This window comes from Ursus americanus, chromosome 30 (genome assembly GCF_024610735.1).
Source record: "Ursus americanus isolate L20-20 chromosome 30, mUrsAme1.1.p, whole genome shotgun sequence".
In the NCBI taxonomy this organism is placed as follows: Eukaryota; Metazoa; Chordata; class Mammalia; order Carnivora; family Ursidae; genus Ursus; species Ursus americanus.
In genome coordinates, this window is record NC_142156.1 from 6,689,411 (window position 1) to 6,716,691 (window position 27,281).

At 49.3% G+C, this 27,281-nt stretch overlaps 1 protein-coding gene across 8 annotated transcripts in view; it reads left to right on the forward strand.

Moving 5' to 3' along the window:
* Positions 1–27,281, forward strand: part of SFI1 (SFI1 centrin binding protein) — a 90,281-nt gene that overhangs the window by 60,694 nt on the left and 2,306 nt on the right. For 6 of the 8 annotated variants that reach the window (XM_087857235.1, XM_087857236.1, XM_087857237.1 and 3 more), the window contains 16 exons: positions 683–780; positions 2,090–2,156; positions 5,729–5,859; positions 17,079–17,160; positions 17,490–17,668; positions 18,656–18,731; positions 19,165–19,260; positions 19,635–19,711; positions 20,646–20,748; positions 21,915–22,011; positions 24,458–24,618; positions 24,932–25,021; positions 25,646–25,720; positions 25,841–26,017; positions 26,091–26,347; positions 27,104–27,208. In XM_087857235.1, the coding sequence (XP_087713361.1) occupies positions 683–780; positions 2,090–2,156; positions 5,729–5,859; positions 17,079–17,160; positions 17,490–17,668; positions 18,656–18,731; positions 19,165–19,260; positions 19,635–19,711; positions 20,646–20,748; positions 21,915–22,011; positions 24,458–24,618; positions 24,932–25,021; positions 25,646–25,720; positions 25,841–26,017; positions 26,091–26,347; positions 27,104–27,208 (1,871 nt within the window). The remainder of the gene's footprint in view (positions 1–682; positions 781–2,089; positions 2,157–5,728; positions 5,860–17,078; positions 17,161–17,489; positions 17,669–18,655; positions 18,732–19,164; positions 19,261–19,634; positions 19,712–20,645; positions 20,749–21,914; positions 22,012–24,457; positions 24,619–24,931; positions 25,022–25,645; positions 25,721–25,840; positions 26,018–26,090; positions 26,348–27,103; positions 27,209–27,281) is intronic. The other 2 variants (XM_087857233.1, XM_087857240.1) reach the window with 1 other exon arrangement.

Sequence of the window (27,281 nt, forward strand, 5' to 3'; positions counted from 1 at the left end):
CTCCGTCCCCATTAAACAATAATTTCCCATTCTCCTCCTCTGCCCTCCCCCCGCAGCAGCTGGCAACTACCTTTCTCCTTTCTGTCTCTGAATCTAGGGACCTCATATTTACAGCACATGCCCTTTTGTGACTGCCTTATTTCACTTAGCATAATGTATTTTTTTTCAATGACACTGATATTTGGAAAAGGAAGGCCAGCTATTGGCCTTCTACAGTATTGCATGTTCTCAAGTTTTCTGTTTCCATTTGATGTCGTTTGATTTTTCCTTGTTAAAATGTTGCTCCCGTAAATTAGAGTTTGATCTAAGGGCTTGATTAGATTGAAGTTAAACACTTTTTTTTTTTTTTGGCATACTACGTCATGAGCAGTAATGGGCGATAAGATCAGTTTTAACTTTTAAAATGGCATTATCTTCTGTGTGGCCCAGATTAGGGATAGCTTCAACGTCTTCATTCTGATTTCCATAGACTGGCAAATTCATCTTTTTGCCTTTTATGTTGGCCTCGAATAGCTCCGTATAGCTTAGCTGTAATTATTTTGTGAGGCTGTTACAAATTGTGGCATAATTCCTCCTTTGGGGAAGGTAATAGTATCTTGGGGCCAACATTTGCTAATAGGGTAAGAGAGATCATTTTATCTTTTGCCTTAATAAACTTCCATTTCTTTTCTGTTTGCTTCAGCTGCTGCACAGGTTCTGGGCCCTCTGGCAGTCTCGGATTGAGCAGAGGGAAGAGAGAGAGCAGCTCCCCTCGCTGTGTGCCGCCAGGGACCACTGCAGGTAGGGACTTTGGCCTTCTCCTTGGGCTCTCCAGGGACTGACTCACTGTTCTCCAGGGGAGAGCACTTACCCTTCCATGGATCCCTGGGCAGATTTGGAAAGGCCCTGCTGTAAACCAGTGGTTCCTAAGCTTGTGTTTTCCTTTTGGCTGATCAGATGAGAGGTGCAATAAAGATGTTTGTACTGGTTCTTGGTCACCATAGCGTGGAGGATGTGCCTGCCAGCTCCCTGCCTCAGTGCTTCAGGTTCTGGTGATGTTCACATCTTAGAGTTCAAGCCTTGGTAGTGTTAAAAAGCCAGCTCAGGGGCGCCTGGGTGGCTTAGTCGTTAAGCGTCTGCCTTTGGCCCAGGGCGTGATCCCAGGGTCCTGGGATCGAGCCCCACATCAGGCTCCTCCACTAGGAGACTGCTTCTTCCTCTCCCACTCCCCCTGCCTGTGTTCCCTCCCTCGCTGGCTGTCTCTCTCTCTGTCAAATAAATAAATAAAATCTTTAAAAGAAAACAAGCAAGCAAGCAAACAAAGCAAAGCAAAGCCAGCTCAGGCAAGTGGCTTAGCCTTGGAAGAGTGCAGAGTGTCCCGAATTTTAAATAAAAGCACCACATGTCTATGAGGAAAACTCAGGGTATAGGAGGATAGGTATAAGGTGAAAAATAAAAGCCTGGATCCCTCCCTCTGATCCCTTTGTCTTACTCTTCAGAGGTAACCACTCTTTACTTTCTGGCTGCCGGAAATGTTCAGTATACCCTCCCCCCAGCCAATAATACAGTCAGCTTAATACACATAGTTAGAGGTCCCATTTTGGGACTTTTTTTTAATGAGTCAATGAGAATCTCAATATTTAACTAAATTTGGAGTTTTCAGGGTCTATCATTATTCTGAATCCTGGTTTACAGAACTGAATGTGGCTCTCACTCTGGGTATCACTGTTGTGGAAGGAGCTTGTCACAGACCCAGTACACAAGCCCCAGAGTTTGGTCATAAAACCAGAAAGTGCAGGATAGTTAGGGGATTTCACACATATTACCTAAGTTCCAGGGACACTGTGCTTGGCGGTCTAATTAGGTTTATAAGAAAATTGTCAAAATCTGGGGGCAAACCATAGCCCCAAATTAGGGACTGACAGATTTCATGTTGAATAATAGGGTCTTTTTTCCCCTGTTTTGTAGAGTGAAACTGACAGGGTGCCTTTAATGCTGAAGATGTAACTACACCCAGATTTTCTGATCTTAGAAACAAACAACATTTTTCAGACCTCACACCTGAAAAGTGCAGTAGGCAGTACGTGGTATGTTATGTGTTTTATTTCAGAATAATGTGGCTACGCAAGTGTATGAAATCGTGGTTACAGTACACTCAGAAGAGGCGATACAAGCAGGTATGGAATGGTTCATAGCAAGTAACTCCACAGGCTTGCATTCTTGGACCCAGTTGCTTTGGAAAGATTCTTGGAAAAGACCTTTGCTAAGAGGTCTTGGTGCTGCTGTAAAAGGCTCAAGGGTACTTTCCCCAGCCCCTCTAGTGATATCAGAAAGTGTCCGTAAGCCCCGTTCCTTCATCTGTTGGGAAAATGCAGGCGCTGAGAGTGACGAGCTCTTACTAGCCATTCATTCACGTCATTGCTCATTTACTCGAGTAGTTAGCCAACCTCAGGAAATACTGGGAGAAGTACAGAACATACGTGATGTGTTCTCAGCGCCGAACAGTGTGAGACAAGTGCCCACAGCGGGCGGGAGGACCTGGGGATCAGGCTGGCAAATTAGGAAAGGCGGATTGAGAAAGGACTTAGTTCCATTTCTTTTTTAAGCTTTATTTATTTAAGTAATCTCTACACCCTGATATGGGGCTCCAACTGACGACCCTGAGATCAAGAGTCACATGCTCTTCTGACTGAGCCAGCCGGGAGCCCTGGCTTCAGTTCCATTTAAGAAAGACTCAGTGAGGGACGCCTGGGTGGCTCAGTCGGTTAAGTGTCTGCCTTCAGCTCAGGTCATGATCCCAGAGTTCCAGGATCGAGCCCCGCGTCAGGTTCCCTGCTCAGCGGGGAGTTTGCTTCTCCCTCTGCTCATGTGCTCTCTCTCTCTCTCTCTGTCTCTGACAAATAAATAAATAAAATTAAAAAAAGACTCACTGAGCAGCTGCTGTGCCTCAGACACTGTACTAAGCACTGAGGGTACAGTTATGACAGAAAGCAAACACAAGTCCTGCTCCCACGGGCCTTGTAATTTAGCACCAGGATGGCAAGTAAGTGTGATCTTGCAGGCCAGCTCGAAGGATGGCCGCAGCTGTCTAGAGCGCTGAACCAGGAAGGGTGTCGAGGCCACGCTTAGGCTTGGGGGAGTTTGCGTGCCACCAGTCGTGTCTGCATGGGCATTGCAGGGGTTAGTGTGTTGCCCGGACCTCGGTTTGGCCATCCCTGGTGAAATGGGGGTGGGGGGGACATAAACAGCTCCTGCCCCCACCCACCTCCATCTGTCGCTAGAGCCTATTATGGGAATCTAAAGAATTTGGCTGTTTCCTCATAGTGTTGGGAGAGAATCTGAATTTTCTAGCAAGGTGTACGAACTCCTGTGGACGCCGATGTCTGCTTATTTCTCCTCCCTTTCCTGTTACCAACCTCTCCATTCGTTCGCAGCTGTGCCCCGGCCAGTTAGGCTGCTGGTCCTTCCCTGAACGTGCTTCTCACTGTACATGCGGTTCTCTGTCCCTCTGACCCTTCTGGCTCCGGTGTTACCTCTTCCCCCAGCCCCCTGGGTGGCTTTTCAGCGTATTCTTCGCCTAGGGGTTTCCCGGCCTCTCTCCCTGCCAGACGTGAGCTACTTGAGGGTGGACCCTGTCTCGTTCTTCTCCTCAGCACAGTGTGGACAAAGGGGAGGTGCCAACTAATATTTAGATGAATGAATGAACAGACGGACTAACTGCCATGGGTTGCTACAGTGTTCTTCCTAAGGATCATCTCAGTTCTTGGCATTTGGGTGGTGCCAGCCCAGGGCATGGCTTGCCTTCCACACCTGGAAAATGCTTAGAATTGCTGCATTCTCTGACATTGCTTTGGATGATGTGGCTGTTTCTAACAGTTGCCATTTGGTCTCTTAAGCCCGTTTAATGTAAGCTCAACAAAAGGTAGAGACCTTTTGGAAAAACTGAGTGCCAGGGTTGAAAGGTCGTGTTTATTCAAGAAAAAGAAGTGGAATCTCCTATTTGCCCCCCTGGAAAAAGAGCCCCTTGACACTGGGGCATAGCAGTGGTGGAAGGTCAAGGGTCAGTGTTCTTATCTCTTTACACTGCTGTTGCATGGCCTGCGTAATATAGAGGGTCTGAAAAATAGTAAGAGCCCTGTTCAGTTGCTGTTGCTTTTTTTCAAATCTTTTGCTAACAATCTGAATGTCATTTAAGGAGATGACATCAGAGAACATCAGGTTCTTTAAAGAGAACATAAGTTCTTTCTATTTCAGGAAAAGATAAAAATATTTATTGTGGGTTCCTTTCCTTTTAAAAAGTAATACATGAAGAGTGGCAGAATGTTTGCCAGTTGTTGAAGCTGGATGGTGAAGTTCATGGGGATTCGTTACGCTGTTGCTTCTACTTTTATTTACATTTGAAAATGTAAATGCCCAAAAGCAACATATAGACATTGTAATTCGAGAAGTGTAGGAAGAGCTAGAAGAAAAAAAAATTAAAACACCCAAATTAAAACACCCGTAATCTTAAAATAACATTTGGTGAGTAAATTTGGTATCTTTTTTCCTCCATGTGCGTGGGAGTATGATACCATATGTTCACACACACACACATGCTTACTGTTCAGCTCTCTGCTGCTATGTGAAAAATCACCCCAAACTCAGTGGCTTAAAACAACCACCGTGTTATTATACCTATGGGTTCTGTGTGTCAAAAATTGAAACAAGACATAACAAAGATGGCTTGTCTCTGCTCCATGATTACTGGGGCCTCAGCTGGGAAGATTCTAATGGCAGGGGGTTAGGATCCTCTAGAAAGTTTCTTCACCCACATGGCTGGTTCCGGGACTGGAATAACTTGAGGACTGGGCGCATCCAGGGCTGTTAACCAGGGAACCTACGTTGGGCCTCTCCGAGAAGCTTGGATTACCTCACAGCGTGGTGGCGTCAGGGTAGTCAGACTTCCTGTGCTGCTTCTCACTCCAAAAGTGTCCCAGTGAGCAACACACACAAGCTGTATGGCCCTTCATGACCCAGCCTCAGAAGTCACATGGTCACTTTCGCCATTCTCTATTGGTCAAAGCAGTCACTGTCCTGCCCAGATTCAAGGGGCGGGGGCTTCTCAGTGAAGGAGGAAATCCAAAGAATTTGAGGTCCTGTTGTAAAAAGTGTCGCATGTACATATTTGCTTTTATCCCCCCAGAGTTTTGGATCATGGAGACATATATATATTTTTATGTTAGTTGTCTGTCTTCCTGCTGATAATCAGTAAAATAGTAGTAGCCTTTCATAATGACATAAAAATTTAAAGAATCTGTATTACCAATAAACATCACAGACAGAATCAAAAGCTATAGTACAGGGTGGGAACGATGTTGATAATACACGTGACCGAGGACTGATAAATTTCTCAAGGTTCAAAAAGCCCATATATATCACCGAGCTAAACACTGGCAGGCAGACAGTATACAGGCAGTGAGTGTGAACACTTAATACACAGGACAAACCATGTGGATACATACGTGTATGTACGCGTGCACGCACACGCAAATATGTGAAGGGATGCTTAACCTGGCTCTAATTAAAGTAAAAATTCTTACCCATCGTATTTCATTTTTCACCTATCGTGTTGACAAAGATTAAAAATAACGATTTTCATCTTTTTCTCAGTTTTGTGTAGAAAGCAACCCTCCCTCTAGAGTGTGACCCCAAAGGGTCATTTTTTTTATAATGTAAGTACAAGTGAAGGTCATTCGTTGTTGCACCGTAGCGGCTGCAGTCCAGAGCAGACAGCCACTTCCAGCAGAGAGTCCTGCCTGCGGCCTTCCACGCGTGGAGAAGATTCTGGCGATGGCACCAGCAGGAAAGTGTTCTCAGTGCGAGAGCAGCACGATTTCACAGGTACGTGGCGCCGCACCTGTCCGGCTGGGCAGGCTTCTTGGGGCTCGCCTTGCGGCCCGCATGGCCATTGGTGGTGGTGTTCAGCCTCCCAGCCCCCTAGGCCCTGGCTCTTCCTGGTTTTTCAATTAGGTGGGCTCACTGATTTCATCTGGCAGGAAAAGCCAGTCAGTATTTCCCCTGGGAAAGCTTTTGCTCATCTTTATTGCAAGTGCTTTCAAAACGGCCTTAGTTTTATGCCCCTGTCCTCACTGTAAGCCAGTGTGAGCTCCATTAAAGCTGCCCATTAGCTTTCTGGATCAGAATGTGGTTGGACCTTGCATCGCCTTGGCAGGCATTCTTGAGTGTGATTTCCCTGAAATGCTTGCTCCCTGTTCTGCTAGACCTGGCTTTTTCAAATCTTGAAATACAGTCGTCAACAAAATTAAGACGAGCAAGCTGCAGAGCTGCGTCTTTTGGCTCCCGCAGAGGCAAACCTGCCCATAGCAGGTCCTTGCTGCGTGTTGATGGAATGTAACAAAGAAATTATTAATTGCTGACTGTGTGTCTGCCACTGTGGTGGGCATGGTGTGATGGGAGAAGGGAAATATGTAAGTTCATTCGCCTATGACATCATCAACTTCATTAATAATTTCCTTCTCACCGCAGTCCTGAGAGAACAGGCTCAAGATGACTAATGACTCCCCACGTGAAACAACCAGTAAGGGGCAGAGCCAGGGTTTACATTCAGATCTCCTTGACTCCAGGGACTTTCTGCTAGATCAAAAGGAAGATCTTTTTGATGACTTTGTAGAAACTTTGAATCTTTGTGAGGAGGTAAGAGTGATACACAAGAAACAATCGAAGAATAGTTCCAGAGAATAGGTCCATGTGTCCTCACTTAATGTCAGCCCCGAGCTCTTCTAGAGCTCAGAGCTCGCACTGAGGGAAGTCCCTGGGGGAGGGCATGCTGTGAGCCAGGGGGTGAAGATGGATGGCAGGAGTGGGCAGGATGAGGGCCAGACTGAGGGGATTGCTGAGCCCATGAAAAGATAACAGATAGATGTTTGAACTGGTACATACAACTAGTAAAGTGATGGATTTGGAGATTGCCCTGAGAACAGTGTCCCATCAATTTAGGACAGAGAGACAAGAGGGAGGGACACTGAGAGAAGTTGCAGTGATCTTGACTTTGAAAGAGTGTGAATACTAGTCTGAGGGGATCAGCCAGAACTCCAGGAGTTCTTTACACAAAGTCCAAGGAGAAGCTTTTAGGGGGTGGCCATGGGGAATTGGAGGCTGGCAAGGGAATAGCACTCACCTCTGCCCCTTCTGCAGAGTGACTTCACCTTTACCTACTTCCTGTGCTGAGGTCAGGTATAAGATTCCATTTGAAAAATGGCTTTACTACTTAACACATACACACTCCTTTGTTTATCCTACAAAGTCATGATTGATTCTGTTGCTTTTTTATTTTGGTGTGCCGCAGGTATTTTCAGAAATCGAGGCTTTCAAAATAGCCAAGGAGAGTTTCCAAAAGGATTTTTGTTGGGGATCATTCTTGAGACAAAAGGGTGTCGGGTGAATTGGAGATGGGGAGTAGCCAGGAGGCTTGAAGGATAACCAGGGCCTGATCTGGATTTTATCTTGTCTTGGTTTAGTTGGATCTTTCTAGAAAACTGAAGTTTTTTAGGTTCCTGCCTTCAGCTCATGAGGGAGCAGAGTGATGGGGAGCCCGACTTGGAAGCTAGAGAGGCCTGAGGTCAGACTCTTGCTCCACCGCTTGCCAGCTCCGTAACCCTGCGAGAGCCACTCAGTCTGAGCCTGTTTCCTCAGATGTAAAATGGAGATGAGTTGATAATAGTCCCATCTCATAGGGTTGTCATGAAAAGTGAGGTAATCCAATTGGAATGCAAGCAGAATGGCAGCACAAAGTATCAGCCTTCCCCCCCAACCGCTAGAATTGATTTGTGACTCTTAAGGTAAATGAATATTCATAGGTTTGGTTTGAAGTTTAGCAAATCACAGTTTCCCCAAAATATGTATGTTCTGTCTTTCCATAATTCTTAGAGTATTTGTTTAATGTTTTAGGAATATGGGCAGAATTTATAGTGGGATCTCATGAATTATAACTAAAAATGTTAGTTTCTTGGGGCGCCTGGGTGGCTCAGTCGTTAAGCGTCTGCCTTCGGCTCAGGGCGTGATCCTGGCGTTCTGGGATCGAGCCCCACATCAGGCTCCTCTGCTGGGAGCCTGCTTCTTCCTCTCCCACTCCCCCTGCTTGTGTTCCGTCTCTCGTTGGCTGTCTCTCTCTGTCAAATAAATAAATAAAATCTTTTTTAAAAAATGGTAGTTTCTTAACCTACCAGTGAAATAGTATATTGAGAATGAGACAAGACTGGTTTGTCTTTTTTTTTTTTTTTTTAATTGAGCTCAAATTCATAGTGAAAGGCACAGATGTGTTAAGTAAAGAGTTTGGTGAGTTTTCACAGATTGTATACCTGGATAATCAACAGCCCAGTCAAGGTCTAGAACATTTCCGTCACCCCCGAAGTTTCCCTCATGCCCCCTTCCAGTCAGTTCCCCCCCCCCCATAGGTAACTACTGTCCTGATTTCTATCATCCCAGGTGAATTTTGCATCTTTTTGAACTTTAAATAATGGGATCATACAGTAAGTGTTCTTTTGTATCTGGCTTCTTTTAAAGTCCAGTGTACAGTTTTCGAGATGGAACCATGTTGTCAGTAGTTCAGTCTTCGCTGAGTGGTATTGTATGAATATAAGACAATGTTTCCATCCATTTTCACATAGGAGTTGTTTCCAGTTTGAGGCCATTATGAATAAATCTGCTATGAACATTTATGTGGGTTATGTTTTCATTTCACTTGGGTAGATACCTAGAGGCTGACTCTGGCTCACAAGGCGGGGACGAGCTTCATCGTACAGGGGGTCCCGCCCACCAGCAGATAGAAGGCTGGTTGTTCCCGTGGTCATCAGCATTTGGTTCTGACCGTCTGTAACTGAGCCATCTGGTGGATGGGGTGCCGTCTCATCTCCCTACTGACTAATCACGCAGAGCATCTTCCTAAGGCCTCATCAGCCAGGATCAAAATCCTGTAGTTTTACCGAGTCAGATTGATTGCCTTGAAGGAGGGAATGCCACAGGAGTTCTGGAATGGTGCTCTCCCTGAGGGAAAGGAATTTATAAGGTTTGGGTTCCCACGAAAGGATTCTGAAGAGGGGAAGGAGAAACGGGGATTGGTTTTGGATTGCTCGCTATTTCTTTCTTTCTTTTTTTTTTTTAAAGATTTTATTTTTTTGACAGAGACAGCCAATGAGAGAGGGAACACAAGCAGGGGGAGTGGGAGAGGGAGAAGCAAGCTCCCAGCAGAGCAGGGAGCCCGATGCGGGGGCTCGATCCCAAGACTCTGGGATCACGCCCTGAGCCGAAGGCAGACGCTTAACGACTGAGCCACCCAGGCGCCCCTGCTTGCTATTTCGGAGGCAGAGTTAGGGATGAGAAGTGGGGTTCACTAGGGAGTACTGTTAGCGTACCCTCAGGAGTAAGTGAAAACAGCAGAGCTTGTCTGGGGCATCACTGGTAAGGAAGCAGTAACCACTCAAAAGAGGCCCTAGTGGCATTTTACAAGTGCTGCGTGGCCTTGGGAGAAACCATGTCTCCTTGTAGCTGGCTTTATCTGTGCTGTCCTGATCTGGTGAATGGTTGGGCTGCTTTTCCCCTTTTGTGAGTGAAATTAGTCTGAGCTCCTTTTCCTTCCTTGAATTCCAGACAGATTTTGACTGATTCAGCCTTTATCATGTGCTTATTGACCATTTGTATATCTTCGTCTGTGAAGTGTCTCTTGAGTTCTTTCCCCTAGCTTTTAAAAAAAATTGGGTTTTGTGTGTGTGTGTGTGTTTTTTTTAATCATTGATTTGTCGAAGTTCTTTATGTATTCTTTGTTGGATATATGTATTAAAATATTTTCTCCCAGGGGTGCCTGGGTGGAGTTAAGCATCTGACTCTTGGTTTTCGTTCAGGTCACAATCTCAGGGTCGTGAAATTAGGTCCAGTGTCGGGCTCCGCGCTCAGTGGGGAGTCTGCTTGAGATTCTCTCTCCCACCCCCACTTCCCCTCCCCATGTTCAAGTGCTCTGTGTCTCTCAAGTAAATAAATAAATCTTTAAAAAAGAAAAAGAAAAATATTTTCTTCCAGTAATGTGGCTTGCATTTCCATTTTCTCACAGTATTTTTTTTATCGAGAGCACAGTGGTTTTATGTGAATGTGTGTTATATATATGTTGAAATGATCACAGGATGGGGATCTATATATCGGCTACATATATATATATATATATATATATATATATTTATATATATATATATATATATATATATATATATATATAAATGAATTAACAGTATTTTTTTGGTGAGCAGAAATGTTTAAGTTTGTTATAGTCCAGTTCATCAAATTTTTTCTTTTATGATTAGTGATTTTGGGGTTTTCTCTAAAAAAATATTTGCCTACACCCAAGATCTTGAAAGATATTTTCCAGCATTTTCTCTGGAAACTTTATATAAAGTTTTAGCATTTACCTTTAGGGTTGTGATCATCTTGAATTTTTTCCATATGTGGTATGAGGTAAGAGCCAAGAATGATTATTTTTTTTCTTCTATTTGTTTTTTGGTTTTTCCAGCACTGTTTGTTGAAAAGACTTTTCATTCCCCCATTGAATTGCCTTGGCACCTTTGTTGACAATCAGTTGTCCTTATAAGTTTGTATCTATTTTTGGACTTTCTCTTCTGTTTCATTTATCTGCTTGTTTATCCTTATGCCATTATCATACTGTCCTGATTTTTGTATCTTTATAGCAAGTTTTGAAATCGGTTTTTCAACTTTATTCCTCCTGGGATTTTTTGTTTGTTTGGGATTGCACTTAATCTCTATGGATGTTTAAGGGAGATAGGACATCTCAAACTTACTGAGACTTCCCCATAAATGAACATGAACTTCTCCATTTATGTAGCTTTAATTTTTCTCAGTGTTTGTAACTTTGGGTAGAAGTTTTGTATATATGTGTGTTGTTAAATTTATTCCTAAATACCTTATTTTTTGATGCTATTGTGAATAGAATTATTTTTAAAATTCATTTTCCAACTGTTTGTCCTAATATATAGAAATACAACTGAAACTGTGCTCTGTGACCTTTCTAAAGTTACTTAATGGTTTGAGTCCGTCCTTTTAAAAAAAAAATTACGTAGGGTTTTCTGCATAAATAATCTTGTCGTATGCAAATAAGGACAACTTACTTTATCCTTTCCGGTCTGTATGCTTTTATTTTTGTCTTTACTGGATTAGCTAGCATCTCTGTGACCTTTCTAAAGTTACTTAATGGTTTGAGTCCGTCCTTTTAAAAAAAAAATTACGTAGGGTTTTCTGCATAAATAATCTTGTCGTATGCAAATAAGGACAACTTATTTTATCCTTTCCGGTCTGTATGCTTTTATTTTTGTCTTTACTGGATTAGCTAGCATCTCCAATAAAGTATTGAATAGAGGTAATGAGAGGGTACATACTTGTCTTTTTTCCAATCTTAGGGGGAAAACAAAAGCAGTCAGTATTTCACCATTGACTATTTTTATAGATACCCTTTATTAGATTGAGAATGGTCCCTTCTATTCATAGTTTATTGAGAGTTTTTATTATGAAGGGTGGTTAGATTTTGCCAGATGTTTTTTCTGCATTTATTGAGATCGTATGGTTTTCCTGATTTCACATGTTAAACCAACACTGTATTCCTGAGATAAACCCCACTTGGCCGTGATATATTATCTTCTTCACGTGTTGCTGACTTTGATCTGTTAATGTTTTATGAAAAATTTTTACGTGTACTTTCATGAGGGATATTGGTTGTAGTTTTCTTGTAATATGTGTCTTTGGTATTTCTTTAAATTTTTTATGGAATTTGCTGGTGAAATTATCTGGACCTAGAGTTTCCCTTATGGAAAGGTTTTTGGTTACAAATTTAATTTTGAAAATAGATATAGAGCGACCAAGAGTTTCTTTTCATGTCAGTTTTGGTAAGCTCCATTTTTCAAGGAATTTTTTATTCTGTCCAAAGTGTCAAATACATTGGCATAAAGCTATTCATAAAACTGCCTTATTATTCTTTTAATGTCTGTAGACTTTCTGATGATACCACATTGTGCATTCCTGATTTTGGTAATTTGTATTTTTTCTCATTTTTCTTGATCAGTCTTGCAAGGAATTATCATGGGTTTTGTTTTTTCTTTTAACTTTCGCTTTGTCAGTTTTCTTACTGTATATTTTTCTTACATTGATTCGAACTCTTTATTTTATACCTCTTTCTACTTACTTTGGCTGTTTGCCTTCCTTTTTTTTTTTTTTTTTTTAACCTTAAGATGGAAGCACAAATCACCCACTTTTTTTCACCCATTTTTTTTTTAAGTTTATTTATTGTTTTAGCAATCTGTACACCCAGCGTGGGGCTTGAACTCACAGCCCTAAGATCAAGGGTCACATGTTCATCCAACTGAGCCAACCAGGTGTGCCCACCCCTTCTTTTGTTGTTGTTGGTAAATTATCAATTTTAAATCTTTCCCTTGTGAAAATTTTAAGCTATAAGGTTTCCCTTTCCTTTAGCTTTATCCCACAAATTCTGACATGCTGTGTTTTTATTATTCAACTAAAAATACATTCTAACTTCCCTTGTGACTTCTTCCTTGACCTGTGGTTTCTTTAGAAATGTTATTTGATGTTCAAATAGGAATTTTCTTGATACTTTATTTTTTTTAATTACTAATTTAATTCCATTTTGGCTAGAAAACACCTTATATAACTTCAGTTTTTGAAATGTATTGACATGTTTTACAGCCGAATATATGTGGTCTATTTTGGTGAACCTTCCACGTGCACTTTATTTTTTCCCATGTGCACTTTAAAAGAATATTAATACTACAGTTGTTGGAGATAGTGTTCTATAAATGTCTATGAGGACAAGTTGGTTGGTAGTCATCTTCAAAGCTTCTGTATCCTTACAGGTTTTTGTTTGTTATTGGTTTTCTTTGTTTCTTTTTTTTTTTTTTTTTTTTTTAAGATTTTATTTATTTATTCGACAGAGATAGAGACAGCCAGCGAGAGAGGGAACACAAGCAGGGGGAGTGGGAGAGGAAGAAGCAGGCTCCTAGCGGAGGAGCCTGATGTGGGGCTCGATCCCATAACGCCGGGATCACGCCCTGAGCCGAAGGCAGACGCTTAACCGCTGTGCCACCCAGGTGCCCCTACAGTACACATTGTTAACTTATTACAGTTCTATTCAGTTCTGTTGTACCACTTCGTGTTAAATGTAAGAACATAAAAACAGTAAAATTGTTTCCTCTCCATCATTGATGGTATTTGTTGTCATATATTTTTGCCTGTGTAATTTTTGCTTTAAACAGAATTCTTTTTTAAAAATTAAGAGATTAAAAAAAGTCTTTTATATTTACCCACATACTTTCCATATCTAATATTCTTTGTTTCTTCCTGCAGATGTGAGTTTTCATCTGTATGCTTTTACCCTTTAGCATTTTTATACTATAAGTCAGCAGGAGATAAATTATCTCAGCTTTTGTTTATGGTTATTTCACTCTCGCTCTCATTTTTTAAAAAATTTTTAAAGATTTGTCAGAGAGAGGGGGAGAGAGAGCACAAGCAGGGGGAGTGACAGGCAGAGGGGGAGGGAGAAGTAGGCTCCCACTGAGCAAGGAGGCCAATGGTGGGACTCGATCTCAGGACCCTGGGATTGAAGGCAGACGCTGATCTGAAGGCAGACGCTTAACCAACTGAACCACCCATGTGCCCTCTCGCTCTTTTTTAAAGGACATTTTCCTGGATATAGAACAATGAGTTTTTCCACCCCTCATTCCTGAGTCTGGTTTTTTTTTTTCTTTTATTTTTTTTAAGATTTTATTTATAAGAGAAAGAGCATGAGCAGGGGAGAGGGGCAGAGGGAGAGGGAGAAGCAGACTCCCCACTGAACAGGGAGCTCGATGTGGGGCTTGGCTCTCCCAGCATAACCTGAGCCGAAGGCAGACCCTTAACCATCTGAGCCACCCAGAAGCCCCTCCCAAGTCTTTTAAAGACATTCTTCCCTTGTCTTCTGGTCTCCATTATTTCTGGTATAAAGGCACCCATCATTTATATTGTTCTTCCCCTAAATGTAATCTGTCTCTCTTCTTTTGCTTTTAAGATGTTTTTATTCATCTTTGGTTTTTCAACAGCTTGGAGTGTGATGTGTTTAAAGTGTAGTGTTCCTGTGTTTATCCTGCTTGGGGTTAGTTGAGCTTCTTGAATCTGAGGTGTTCCCCCCACCATAACCAAATTAGAAAAGTCTTTTACTATTATTTCTTTAAATAATTTATCTGCCCTGGGGCACCTGGGTGGCTCAGTCGGTTAAGTGTCTGACTCTTGATTTCGGCTCAGGGTCATGATATCGGACTCCATGCTGGACATGGAGCCTGCTTATGGTTCTCTCCCTCCCTCTGCAGCCCCCGCCAGGTACATGCACGCGCTCTCTCTAAGGAAAAAACAACCATCTGCCCCTATATCCTCTCTTCTCTCCTTCTTAGACTCTAATTACACTATGTTAAACCAGGTGATATTGTCCCACAGGTCACTGAGGCTCTGTTTATTTTTTTTCTATTTTTCTTTCCATTTTTCAGATTGGATAGTTTTTATTGATCTTTCAGTAGAAAGTCTTCAGTGATCTATATCCTTCAGTTTCTTATTTGTAACTCATCCAGTGATTTTTCTCCTTCAGGTATGGTTCTTTTCAGTTCTGGAATTTTTTTTTCCCAATTATAAAACATATATAACATAAAACCATTTTAGTCATTTTCAAGTGTATTGTGTATTCAGTGGCATTGGGTGTTATGCAGCCATCACCACTATGCATTTCCAGAGTTTTTCATCATCCCAAACAGAAGTTCTGTATCCAGTAAACACTAACTTTCCATTTCTATCTATTCCCAGCCCTGAGAACCTCTAAACTATTTTCTGTCTCTGAATTTGCCTATTCTGGGTAGCTCATATATGTGGAATTGGGTGATAGTACACCTTTTGTGTCTGGCTTATTTTACTTAGCATAACGTTTTCAAGGTTTATCTACGTCATAGCCTGTATCAGAATTTCATCCCTTTTTATGACTGAATAATACTCAGTTGTATGGATATACCACAATTTATTCGTCCGTATGTTGGTGGACACCAGTTGTTTCTACCTTTTAGCTATTTTGGATAATGCTGCTGTGAACTTCGGTGGACATACATCTGTTTGAGTCTCTGCTTTTAATCCGTTTGGTTGTATACCTGCAAGCAGAATTACTAAATCAGATGCTAATTCTGTGTTTACTTTTTGAGGAATCACCAAATCATTTGGTTCTTTTTTGTAGTTTCTATTTCTCTGCTAAGATTCCCTGTCTGGTAACTAATTTGTTCATCCTTCATTTAAGTACACAGACTTACTATTTTTTTAAGTGTTTGCTGATTCCAACATTTGGGTCATTGTTTCAGTTGACAGCTGTTTTTCTTTTAAAGGGTTTTGCATTTTATTCTGGTAGGCAGTGGTTGCTGTCTATTCTGGTGATTCCTGTTGATCCTAGTGAGTGTGGCTCTATTCTTTCTTCATGTGGGTTTTGTGTGTGTGTGTGTGTGTGTGTGTGTGTGTGTGTGTGTGTGTGCGCGCGCGTGTGTGTATGTGTGTGTGTTTTAAATTTTATTTATTTATTTATTTATTTATTTGAGAGAGTGAGAGAGAGAGAAAGCACGAGTGGGGTGAGAGGGAGGAGGAGAAGCAGGCTTCCCGCTGAGCAGGGAGCCTGACGCAGGGCTCGATCCCGGGACTCTGAGATCGTGACGCGAGCCGAAGGCAGACACTCAACTGACTGAGCCACCCAGGCGCCCCTAAGATTTTATTTTTTAAGTGATCTCTACACCCGGCGCAGTGCTTGAACTTACAACCATGAAATCAAGAGTTGCATGCTCTACCAGGCAACCCATGTGTGGTCTTTTTTGACTTTTGTCTTCAGAGTTAGGGCATGGCGCTTATTCCTGAGGCACAACCTTTCTGAATTCTGGGGTTCTCAGCAAAGTCTCTTCATTCAGACTGGGCCAGAATCCCATCTTCTAGCCCTTTCCAGCCTCTGGTAATCTCCATCCAGCAGTCAGCCCTGAAGAGGCCACACTGCTAGGCCTCACAGAGCCTGCCTGTACGGCCTTACCTGAGCACCGGGCAGACTCACATAGAATTCTGGGTACTGCTCTTGTGGAGTGTGCAAGGTGTGTGTGAGCGTGCCTCTGAGGCAGGGCGAGGGCTCTACGTGCCCAGGTTCAGGAAGGTGACAGGTGTCCCTACAGCCCTTCCCCTGCAGTCTTAAAGTCCAGTCTCTGCCTCAACTCAGTGAGACTGTCCTGTCCTCCTTCCCCCGCCCCCAGTGTTCAGAAGGTGCCCTCAGGCAGAAAGCTTGGGCAGACAGAGGGCTCACCTTACTCGTTTCTCAATTCTAAGGATGACAGTCTATGTTGCCTCTTGTCCAGGGCCTGAAAACAGTTCCCGCATATATACTGTCCCATGGTTTTGCCAACACACAGCTCCTAGTGGCTGTTGACCAGTTGTCCAGGCGCTGCTTTTGCAGGCCTCCGCGTCCTTATGCTGAGTGCGGAGGCTTGGCAGAGCTGACAGCAGTGGTTCTCAACCCTGTCTCCCTGCCTGCCTCACATGGAACACTTGTTTAAATACTGTTTCCTGGGGCCCACTTGAGACCTGCTCAGTCAGCCCTGGAGACCTGGCCTCTGTTTTTAACCGCTTCCCCCAAGGATTTGTATAGCAGCAACTTGGCTGGTCAGCACGGACGGGAGAGGCTTTCACTACTGATCATTGAGCACTGTTGGTAATTCAGTGTGGAACTGAATTGATGAAGAGCCCGGGGTTCGAAGTCAATCTTATTCATACTGTGTGAATCCTTGGCTGACACCGGAAATAACTTGGAGAGTATTGGGTTGTTTGTGGGGTTTTTGGCTACTGCTGTCTGCTTTCCTTCTCTTTCCTTTCTCCCCATCTCAACTTGTTCACCTGCTAATAGCATAAGAGGAAAAACCCAATTATTTGGAACTTCTTATTCTTTTTTGTAGGGATTTTGTTTTATTTTAAGTGATTTGTTTACCTTTTTTTTTTTTTTTTAGGGAGACATTGGAGAAGCAAGTATTTGCTATCTGGTGGCAGAAAATGTTTCAGCATCGAGAAAACCGGTTGGCGGAGAGAATGGTAAGTGGCCGTCCTTGAGGAGGGGCCTGGAATGGGCAGGACCTGCTTCAAGCTTTCCACTCACTGCCTCCTCTGCTCAGGACATCGCCCAGAGCCCAGACCCACACTGAGGAATGTCCTGCCTGTGACCAGTACTCATGAGGCAGGGCAGGGCCTGGGGCATCTGTTGACTTTGTCAGTGGACTTTCCATATGGCGTCTGGGCCAGGGCGGCTTGTTAACGCCCTTTTCTTTTGCCTTGGTCAGTACTTATGCCCTGTAGATTCTTCCTGGCTTCTGTACCCCCAGCTGCTTGACCTCCTCTGTCCTCTCCCCGCCATCCTGCCCCAGGCCATCCTTCACTCCGAGCGGCAGCTCCTGCAGAGGTCTTGGTCCACGTGGCACCGGCAGGCAGCAGCACGTCACCAGGAACGGCAGTGCACAGCAGCGGCCTGGGCCCACCACCGCCACCACCAGCTCAGGAGGGCTTTCTGCATCTGGAGGGACAGTGCCCGAGGGCTCAGAAGAGAGTGAGGGGCTGCTTCTGCCCCAGCTGCTCCCCCTCTCAGGCCAGCTTTGACCATAGTGGTAGCACCCTTAGCTCTGAGTGCCCCTTGGAGGGTCATGTTAGCCTAGACTCTGGTTTTAGGTTCCAGAAAGTCTGCCTGATACAGTCTACACAAAATCAGGGCTTTAGTGAGAGGATCCTGGGGTACCTCATGGAGCTCCCAGCCTCCAGAACTTGACTAGGGACAGACATGTTCCATGGATCCTACCCATGGGATGCACCCTGCTCACTGGTTGGGGCCCATTCAAAGTGGCCATGGTCAGGGAATAGAACTGATGAGCCCGTTGCAGGAGAGCTGAGCCCCCAGGACCAGCAGCTGTGGCCCAGGGGCAGGTTGTGGCCATTGTTACCACACCATGTGGTTGGAGAGACGGCGGGGCAGGCAGCCCACACGGGCACTGCAGACACTGTCCTGCTTTAATGCCTTTCTGTATCCACTTTGTGCTGTGAGGATCTCCCCCACTCTCAAATTCTGGCCGCATTTAATCTCCTGAGTTGCCAGCACATGAATGCACTTCAGGGTACTGGAGTCCTGTCAGGTTGGCTGAGAGAATTTGATTAGATGCTCACTTTCCCGAGGGAAGAGCCCAAATCCTTCGACAGCTCTTCAGAGAAGGTGTTTTTTTGTTTTGTTTTGTTTTAAGATCTTATTTATTTGACAGAGTGAGCCAGAAAGAGAGCACACAAGCAGGGGCAGAGAGAGAGGGAAAAGCAGACTCCCCTGCTGAGCAGGGAGCCCAACCCAGGGCCCCATCCCAGGACCCTGGGACGTGACCTTGAGCCAAAGGCAGCCGCTTAACTGGCTGAGCCTCCCAGGCGCCCCCAGAGGCCTTGATAACTCCCTGTCCACCAACTTAAGTACCACTAGGCAGGGGCCAGGCCGTGCGGGCGCCCATCGAAAGGGCCCTGGCCGGTGCAGGCTGCCTGCTGACTCGAGCCCTCCCCGCAGGCAGACGGGCCTCGTGCTGGCTGCAGAGTTCCACTGGGCGCGGCTCCGGCACCGGGCCTGGGACAGGTGGAGGGAGGTGAGACTGGCGCGGAAGCCTCCCGTGCGGGTGTGGGCGGGGGAGCCGTGACTCCAGCGACGCCCTCTCCAGCCCCTCGGCAGCCACCTGCCCGAGCGTGGGAGACCGACAGGCTGGGCGACAGAGGAGCAAGCGCTGGCCTGGTCTTGTGATTGGCTCAGAGTCCCGTGTTCTTCTGGTTCTTGTCTGAACTCACTGAACCTAAAATTCCTGGTCTAGCCGTTTGCCCGCATCTATTCAGGATAGAAAGTGTTTCAGCGGCCGCCATTGCTGGAGCGTTTGCCCTAAGCCAGGCACTTGAGCCGTCTGAGCCCCCCCCCCCAGAGATACCTATGCGTAGATGAGCCCTGGCGGGGGAGTACCCCACGGTGGAAGCTGGAGGCGCGGCTGAGCGCCCCCCCCCCCGGGCCGCGGCCCTCCCTTCTGTCCGCAGGGCCTGGCCCTGCGCGCTGCCGAGCGGCGGAAGCTGACGCGCGCCCTCCTGCACCAGCGGCGCGCCTCGCTCGGCTGGGCGCTGCGGACCTGGCTGGTACGGGCTGCCGCCGGCCTCCGGGCCTCTCCTCGCCCCGGGCGGGGGGGTAGGGGGTTGTGTCCTTTCCGGTTCTCCCTGCCCCTCCCGGAGCGAGTCCTTCCCCGAGCCTCACGGGGAGCACGTGCCCCGCACGGTGGGTGTCGCCGCCGGCCGCGGGCATGGCTCTTCCATCCTTGCTCAGCAAAGGGCCCCGTGCAGGAGTGCGGGGCTCGGCTTCCTAGGTGAGGACTTGCCGAGACCGCCCTCTCCCTGTGGTCCGGGCGCTCGGCTCTGTCCCGCCGGCGTGAGCGCGCTGGGCGTCGGCGCCCGTGGGCCGAGCGGGGACGGGGGTCGGGCACGGCCGGCGCCGCCAGCCTCTCGGTCTCCTGCAGGCGTACCAGAGCCAGGTGCGGAGCATCCTCCAGGAGGCGGCGGCCAGGGAGCGGCGGCACAGGCGGCGGCGGCTGCGGTGAGTCCCCGGGCACCTGCGGGCCCTTCGGCAGCAAGCAGCCCGGCGTGGTTCACCTCGTGTCTGCAGCCGCTGTGTGCGTGGGGCCTTGAGGCAGCTGTCAGCTGGACATCTGCGAGAGCTGGCCCTCGTCTTGCTCCTCTCCCTGGACCCTCCCCAGCAAGCTTTGGTGTCTCCCCCTCCAGAGCTGCAGGGACCCCCTTTGTCTCAGCCCCCAGTCACTTGCCTCCCCGCTGCTTGGCTTTCCAGGCCTTTCACTGATTCCAGAGACATCTCTCACAGCCTTGGAGGTCATGCGCTCTCTCAGCTCCAGCCCCGTCATGAGCCCGTCCCCCAGCTTGTGCTAAACCGAGCTCTCACTCTCTCCTTCCCGGCAGGCCTCCCTTGTTCCGTCTCTTCCTCCCCCTGGATTTGTTCAGCACGTTGTATCCCAGGCTGCCTGTGAGTAGTGGGCCTTGTGGACTCAACACCTCCACCCTCCTTCAGGGAAGTGTCCGTCCAGCTCCTCAGAGGGAGTAAGACAGACAGAGTGACGGAGCTAACTCCGCAGCAAGCACGGTGCTGGGGCTCTGGTGGTCTTCTGCTACCTTCCATCTCTCTGTGCCTCGCTGTGGCTGGATGCACCTGTACTGTCACTACCTGGTCACCGCTTTGTGCCCTCAGCACATGCATGCGCGAGGACCTGGTATTTGGTCTTGTTCGCCGTGGTGCCCCCGGTGCTCCCCCGGTGCCCGGCACAGAGCAGGTGCTCACCAGCCGTGAGCGGAGTGTCTGTGTCGGCATGACCCTGCCCATTGGTGAGACATATTCTTAGGTACAAGGAGTCCGTCCTGGATTGAGGAGTGGTCTGAAGCACCTGGAATGACTCACAGAAACCTCCCACCATCTCTCCGCACTGGTGTCACCCCTATCTCTCCGGCCTGTGTTCCTGCAGGAGCGTGTTCCGTCGCTGGAGAGAGAACACCCTGGCCCGTGTGAATGAAGCCAAGCAAACCTCCCGAGCAAGCGCTCACTACCGGCGAACCTTGTGTTCCAAGGTGAGGCATGGAGAGACCAGCTGGTCGCCCAGGAGGGTTTGGGACCTTGCTCCTGCAAGGGGGTGGCCCCAAAGCTAGGCACTGAACAAGGAACCCAGGACGTGGGCTTACTCACCCCCCTCCATGCATGCATACAGCCGTGGGAGCACTCGAGTTTTATTTACTTTTTTACTGGATTATGAACCAATATCCATTAAAACAAAAACATAGCAAACTGGTTCTTAGCAGAACCAATATTTCCTACACACGCGGAATTTTCCACTGGGGCAAACTAAGTCAGCGTGCACCTCTGTCTCTTCATCTGTCAGAGGATGCTCATCGTGGCTGGTTTTGTGGCTGCAGAGGCTTTCTGGAAAGCGTAGGGCACCCCAGGAACGTGAGATTGTTGGTCATCATCAGTGGGAAGTGGCCCCCAAATGCCACGCGGTGGGGCCTGTCCTACGTGCTGGAGGAGGGAGGGCGTGCCAGCACACGACCGTGGGAGGAAGGTGTGTTATGCAACAGGGGACTCAGAAATGAAGGGACAGGAGTGGTCCCTGCGCCAGGGGCTGTTTCAGAAAAAATCATTTTGCCAGGAGCTCTGAACAGCAGTGGCTCTCCTGCTGGAAGGCTGGGGGAGACTGGTCCTGACAACTCGGAAGCCTCCCGAGGGTGAGGAACCGTGACAAAGTCAAGGCCTCGTCTGTTGTCAGACAGCTCTGAGGCCAGCCCTGGAAGGAGGGTCCGGACTCGGCTTGGCTTCAGGGCTCGGAAGGGAGGCCTTTTTGGAGGGAATGGAGTCTGTGCCTGAGGAACCGGGAAGCAGGCAAGCCTGGCTGCCTGACTTCTTTTTCAAGGGCTCTCTTGGTGTGATTTCGGGTGTCTCAGTCGGAAAGGCTGCACGTATATAATGTACAGCTTCGTTTAACACGTAGTAATGGACAAAAGCCCAGGTGATGCCTTGACTTCTTGATGGCGTGCTTGGAAGGTTAACAGTCTGTCGCCTGAGATACTGGGCTTCCTGTGGGGACTGGAGGCTTGGTCCGTCGCCTGGGGTCTGTGCGGCTGCTGGCATTTTCCAGAATGTGTGTGAGTGCCGTGTCCCCGCCTGGGCTTGTTCTGAGAGGAGCTGCCCGCAGAGCTGGGCGTCCCGGAAAGTCAGGCTGTGCCCTGCGTCTGCCCCTTAGGTCCTGGTGCAGTGGCGGGAGGTGGCATCTGTGCAGATATACTACCGACAGCAGGAGGACTGTGCCATCAAGGAGGCCCAGAAGGTGCTGGATAGAGGTAAGCGGCGTTCCTGGCAGCTGGGGAGAGGACCGCGAAGGACACAGAACTGTCTTGTGTTCCATTTGCTCCCCCTCTGTCTTTGTATTCTTCTCACGTGTGAGATTCCTGTTGCTAAAATAACAGTACCGCGGACTGGGAGGTTTCCACCAACAGAAAATTGTTCTCTTGGCGTTCTGGAGGCCACGTCCGAAACCAGGGTGTCGGCAGGGCCGTGACTCCTGTGCAGGCTGGAGGGGAGAATCCTTCCTTGCCTCTTCCAGCCTCCGACAGCCCCAGCAGTCCTTAGTGTTTCTGGGCTTGCGGACCTATCCCTGCAGCCTCGGCCTTTGTGGGCACAGGGGCTGTCTTGCCTGCGTCTGTGTCTCTCTTACAAGGATGCCAGTCCTCCTGGATTAAGGGCCTGCCCTACTCCGGGATGGTGTCAGCTGATTGCACTGACTGTCTTGCCAATTCCCATCGGTTCTGAGGTTCGGGATGAGGTTCCGGGTTTGGGAGGGGGTAACTGTTCAACCCAGCAAGCACGTCATAGCTTTCTCTTCCCAGTCAGTTGCCAACCAGTTGGTGTTCAGATGCAAGACTGAGGCTTAATATCTGATTCTTAAGGAATCAGGGGTGGGGTGGTTTTGATAGGAAAGCCCTTCCAGGGGCCCCTACTCCTCAGCTCAGCCCCATCACGCGGGGTCCGCCTCCTTGGGTAGCCAGGCCCTTGTGCGTTCGGGGGCGGTCTGACTCCCTGCTATACAGACAGCCTGGGGAAGACGGTCCAGACAGGAGCAGAGGTGAGATGCAGGGAGACTGAGGCCCGTAGCCCTGCAGTAGGGACATGAGGGGACAGCCAGTGGTTAGAATAAGTGGAAATACAACTGGAAATGAAAACAAACAGTAATGGTTTAAATCAGACCATAGGGAAAACAGATCAAGTTATTAGTTTGTTCCCGGACAAAAAATGATCAGCTTTGGTTTGGTTCTGACTGTGGTGTTTATGGGGATAAACACACATCTCTGCTTTGCTCCGGACGGAACCCTGGGGTCAGACATCCTCACCTACTCCACCCCTGGTGGTCTTCCTGTCCTCAAGCTGCCCCCCATCCCAGAAACCAGCGCTGTGTTTCCAGTTCACTCCCAAGAAAGAAGCTGAGGGGTTCCGCCCATTCCGTGGCCTCTGTTTGGACAGAGCTTTGGCATCCAGCGCTGCGAGGCCTTCCCAGTGGGGGTCAGGCGGCCACGGCGGGTGTTAGGGGTGACAGGCGCGGGGTGCAGCCTGGAGCTGCTTCTCTCTGCGGGACCAAGGGGCAGGCAGCTTTCCACAGGAGGCAGTGGCAGCACATGGTGGGCCCTGGGATTGCCATGTCCAGGACAGGTAGTACAAAGGATTTGGGAGACCATGTGACAAGACGCTGTGTTCTCAGCACATAGCAATGTGCACTCAGTACCTGTGGAACCATTTCTGGGCTTAGTTAAGGCCTCGCGTCTCAGGCACATCTTGGCAGCCCAGGGGTGGGGCTGGGTGCTGGAGGAGGACGAGCTCAGGGTGACGTGTTGTAAGACACATTCAGCAGAGTGCCTGGTACAGGCAGGGTCAGATGCTGGCTGTGCGGTCCAGCAAGGCCTCTCTGAGCCTCAGTTTCTCCATCTGTAAAATGGGAATAATAGTACCTGCCTCTTGGGGTTGTCATAAGGATCCAGTGAGATGAACACACTTGAAGCAGTATCCAGAAAGTATCAGCGCTTGGTCCTAGGCTTCGCCTCCAGTCGTGCAAACCTGCCCTCCCTGCCCCCTCCAGCAGGTCCCGGAGGACACTCCATCTTGGCATCAGTGCCCTGGTACCAACCTGCTTCTGTTGTCTCGAAAAGTAACTTGTCTCAGGGCTTAAGAAAAGGGAAAAACCTAAAAGAAAATAAAACAAAAAACAGAAGAAAGTGCTTGCTCTCCCTCAGGAGAGAATCTGGTGACAGAAACAAAATGGATGCGGTAGCCTCTGCCCGCCTGCAGAGCCCCGGATATCAGACACGGCCCAGCAGACACTGCGCCTCCTCCCAGGCCTGGCTGGGGCGGCGTGGACTCTCTGAACCTTGGTTCCTCCCTGGCCAAATAGGGCCGTGGCCCCCAACTCCCTCAGACAGAGGGTCTTCTCCTCCGCGTGTCTGGCAGCATCCTGCGGGCCACTCTGCAGGGGCGCTGCAGACACGTGGCCACCGTGGACAGACTGGGGGTTCTGGCAGACCCTTGGGGGTACAGCAGACCGGGTTCGGCTCCCAGGGTGCTCACAGCCACTGAAGGTGGCCGGAGCGGCCACCGTCCCCATGTGGCGATTTCACCGAGTGTGGCCTGACACCCCACTGTACCCCCACACGACCTTTTCAGTTCTCTGAACCCTGCCCGTTGCAGATTGGTTCGCAGAAACCCTCCAAAAGAGCGAGCTCTGACTCGGATCTGCCTTAGGCTGTCTCAGGACGTGGTTTCGGCGCTGGCGGGACCGAGGCCAGAGGGCGGCCCAGCAGAGAGCCCAGCTCAGGAGGGCGGCGGCGCACCACGGCCGGCGGCTGCTGCTGCAGGCCATGGCCCGCTGGACGGCGCACCATCGGGGCTGTGTCAGGAAGCGGGTGAGGCAGGCGGCAGCTCCCCACGTGCTGCCGTGCCGGGGGCTCTGCGGCAGGAACCGTGGCCATCAGGGTGGGCGCCGGGTGATTGTGGGAAGGCTGAGGGAAGCCAGCCTCTGGGTCGGGTCTCCCCGGACAGAAGACGGCCCAGCAGAGAGACCTGGCTCATCCTGAAGCACGGGGTGTCAGAGCCAGAAGCCCTCGGCTTCATCCGAGACTCCTCTCGGGGACGGGAGGACAGTGCTGTCGGGCCCGGAGCCTCTCACCCTGAGGATGTGCCCGGGTGATTGGGACGTAGGGCCCTGACCGCTTTTAGCTGCTCTCTCCCCAGCTCCTGCAGAGGCAGGGTGCCCAGCTCCTGGCCCAGACCCGCAGCCGGGCCTGCTTCCGCCAGTGGAAACAACAGGTGGGAGCCAGCGAGAAGCCCCTTCCCCCCTACTGTCTACTGAACCCATGTTTAACTTTTTTATTATTTGTTTATTTAATCTCTACACCCAACCTGGGGCTCAAACTCATGCCCCCAAGATCAAGAGTCCCATGCTCCACTGACTGAACCAGCCAGGCGCCCCCACATTTAAAATGTTTAATTCCACCCTCTTCCCAGGGCTTCCCCAACCCCGGTCATTTCCCAGCCCTGCCCAGTTCCTTCCACCTGTGGTCTCTACAAGCCCAAGTCACTTCAGGGCTCTGTTTCTACAGTGTCACATTAAAATATACTTCAGGGTAACATCCAGAAATTAATATGAATGCATTTTAAGTCTTTGCCAAGGACTTGATGGAACACGAGGCAGGATTGCATGGTGCCCAGGACACTGCCCCCGCTTGCTCCCTTCCCCGGAGCTCTGCCTTTGTTCTTCCCAAAGGATCACTCCTTGGTCCACCACCTCACCGCCAGGCAGCGCTGGGCCCTTCCCAATGGAGGGAGGGCAGCACCTTACTAGAAAAACTAGGGTCTCGGAGTGACCAGGACCCTGTGGTCAAAGTGGCCTCCCTGAAGGCAAGACTTCCATAATCTTTTTCTGGCCCATAGCTGGTGAACAGGAGGCGGGAGCAGCAGGGCACAGCCCGGGCCCTGTGGTTTTGGTCCTTCTCACTACAGGCAAAGGTAATGGGGCCCCATCCCTGTTGTCCCTGCCTCTCCCTGGAGGACGGAGGGTTGTGGGTACAGACCCAGGCGGAGCCTTAAGCAGGGAAAACCGGGCCTCCTCTCCTCCCCTCCCTGGAGGTGTGGGCCGCGTGGCTGGGCTTTGTGCTGGAAAGGAGGAGAAAGAAGGCGCGTCTGGAGCAGGCCATGCAGGCCTACCACCGGCAGCTCCTCCAGGAGGGCGCCACACGCCTCTTGCGCTTCGCAGCCAGCATGAAGGCCTTCCGGCAGCAGCTGCATGCCCAGCAGCAGGTGCAGGTGAGGGGACCCCCACCCCTTCTCGCGGGGAGCGGGTAGGACATGGCAGGACCTGACCAGAGGCCTGTTGCAGGCGGCTCACAGTCTCCACCGTGCGGTCCATCGCTGTGCCATGCTCTGGAAACAGAAGGTTCTGGGCCAGGGCAGGGAGCCTCGGCCCCCCACATCCACCGTGCCCAGCAGGAGAGTGACATTTGACAGTCCCCTTTCCACCTGTGCTGGGGCTGGGGATGCCGCCCTGGGGACCAAGAAGCCACGAGGTCCTCATGGGCCCCGGGGAGCTCTGGGCAGCCTGTCCCTGGCTGCCGGGGACCCCCAACTCCAAGAGCTGTGAGTAGCCCATCCCTCACCTCTTCCTCCTTGCTGCTTGCCTGGAGCAAAAACTTGGACTATACAAGGAGGGAGGTCATAGCTGAGCCGCGTGAACCCCTTTCTCCAGCAGGATCCTGTCCCTCCCGTTCTATCGGGCCCCAGCTAAAGGGACTGCAGCCTCTGTTCCTGCAGAACATGGGGGAGAGAACATGTAGTTTAAAAAAGAAAAAGAATCGGCTATAGGGCAGCCCCACACTCGTGCCCCCAGACCTGCCAGTCCCCCTGCTTTTCCCCTTCCAGCCAGGAAATGGGCTGTCTTGAGGAAACGCCAGTGTTTGTGACCTGGCCCATCCCCGCACACCGCGCTGACGCAGCTGTCGGCTCCCAGTGACCAGCACTGCCTGAGCCTGGTGGAGAGGTCACCAGCGGGGTGGGCGACTGGCCTGGGCCTCAGTCTGCTCTGCTGCCCTTGCCACCAGACCCTGACAGGGCCTGACCCTCGTGAGCCTGCTCCCCCTCTGATGTGGGAGGAGCACCTGTGGCACTGGGTGGCTGCAGAGGTCAAAGAAAATGAGGCGGGTGAGGCATCCCCAGGGCATCAGGCTCACTTCACTGGAATCACGGGAAGTACTGTGTGGCCCAGGCCCAGTCCAGCTCACCTGCTGACCTCGGGCCAGGGCCTTGCCTTCTCTGGCCCCTGCTTTCCCTGTGATTGGAGGGGTCAGACTGGATGCCCCAGGCAGCCGAGAGAAACAGGCCTGTGTTTCTTCCCAGCAATGCTGCCCGCTTGGCAAGAAAGCAGCCTCGACGCCCACATTTCCTGCTGGAGCCCGTGCCGAGCCAGAGGCCCCTGGGGTGTGGCACCCTCGGGGGGAAAGGGTACGTTGTATGGTCCTAGGGTGGGCGGCCTCCTTTTCTTCCTGCTCCTCAGGAGGGTACCACAGCCTGACCA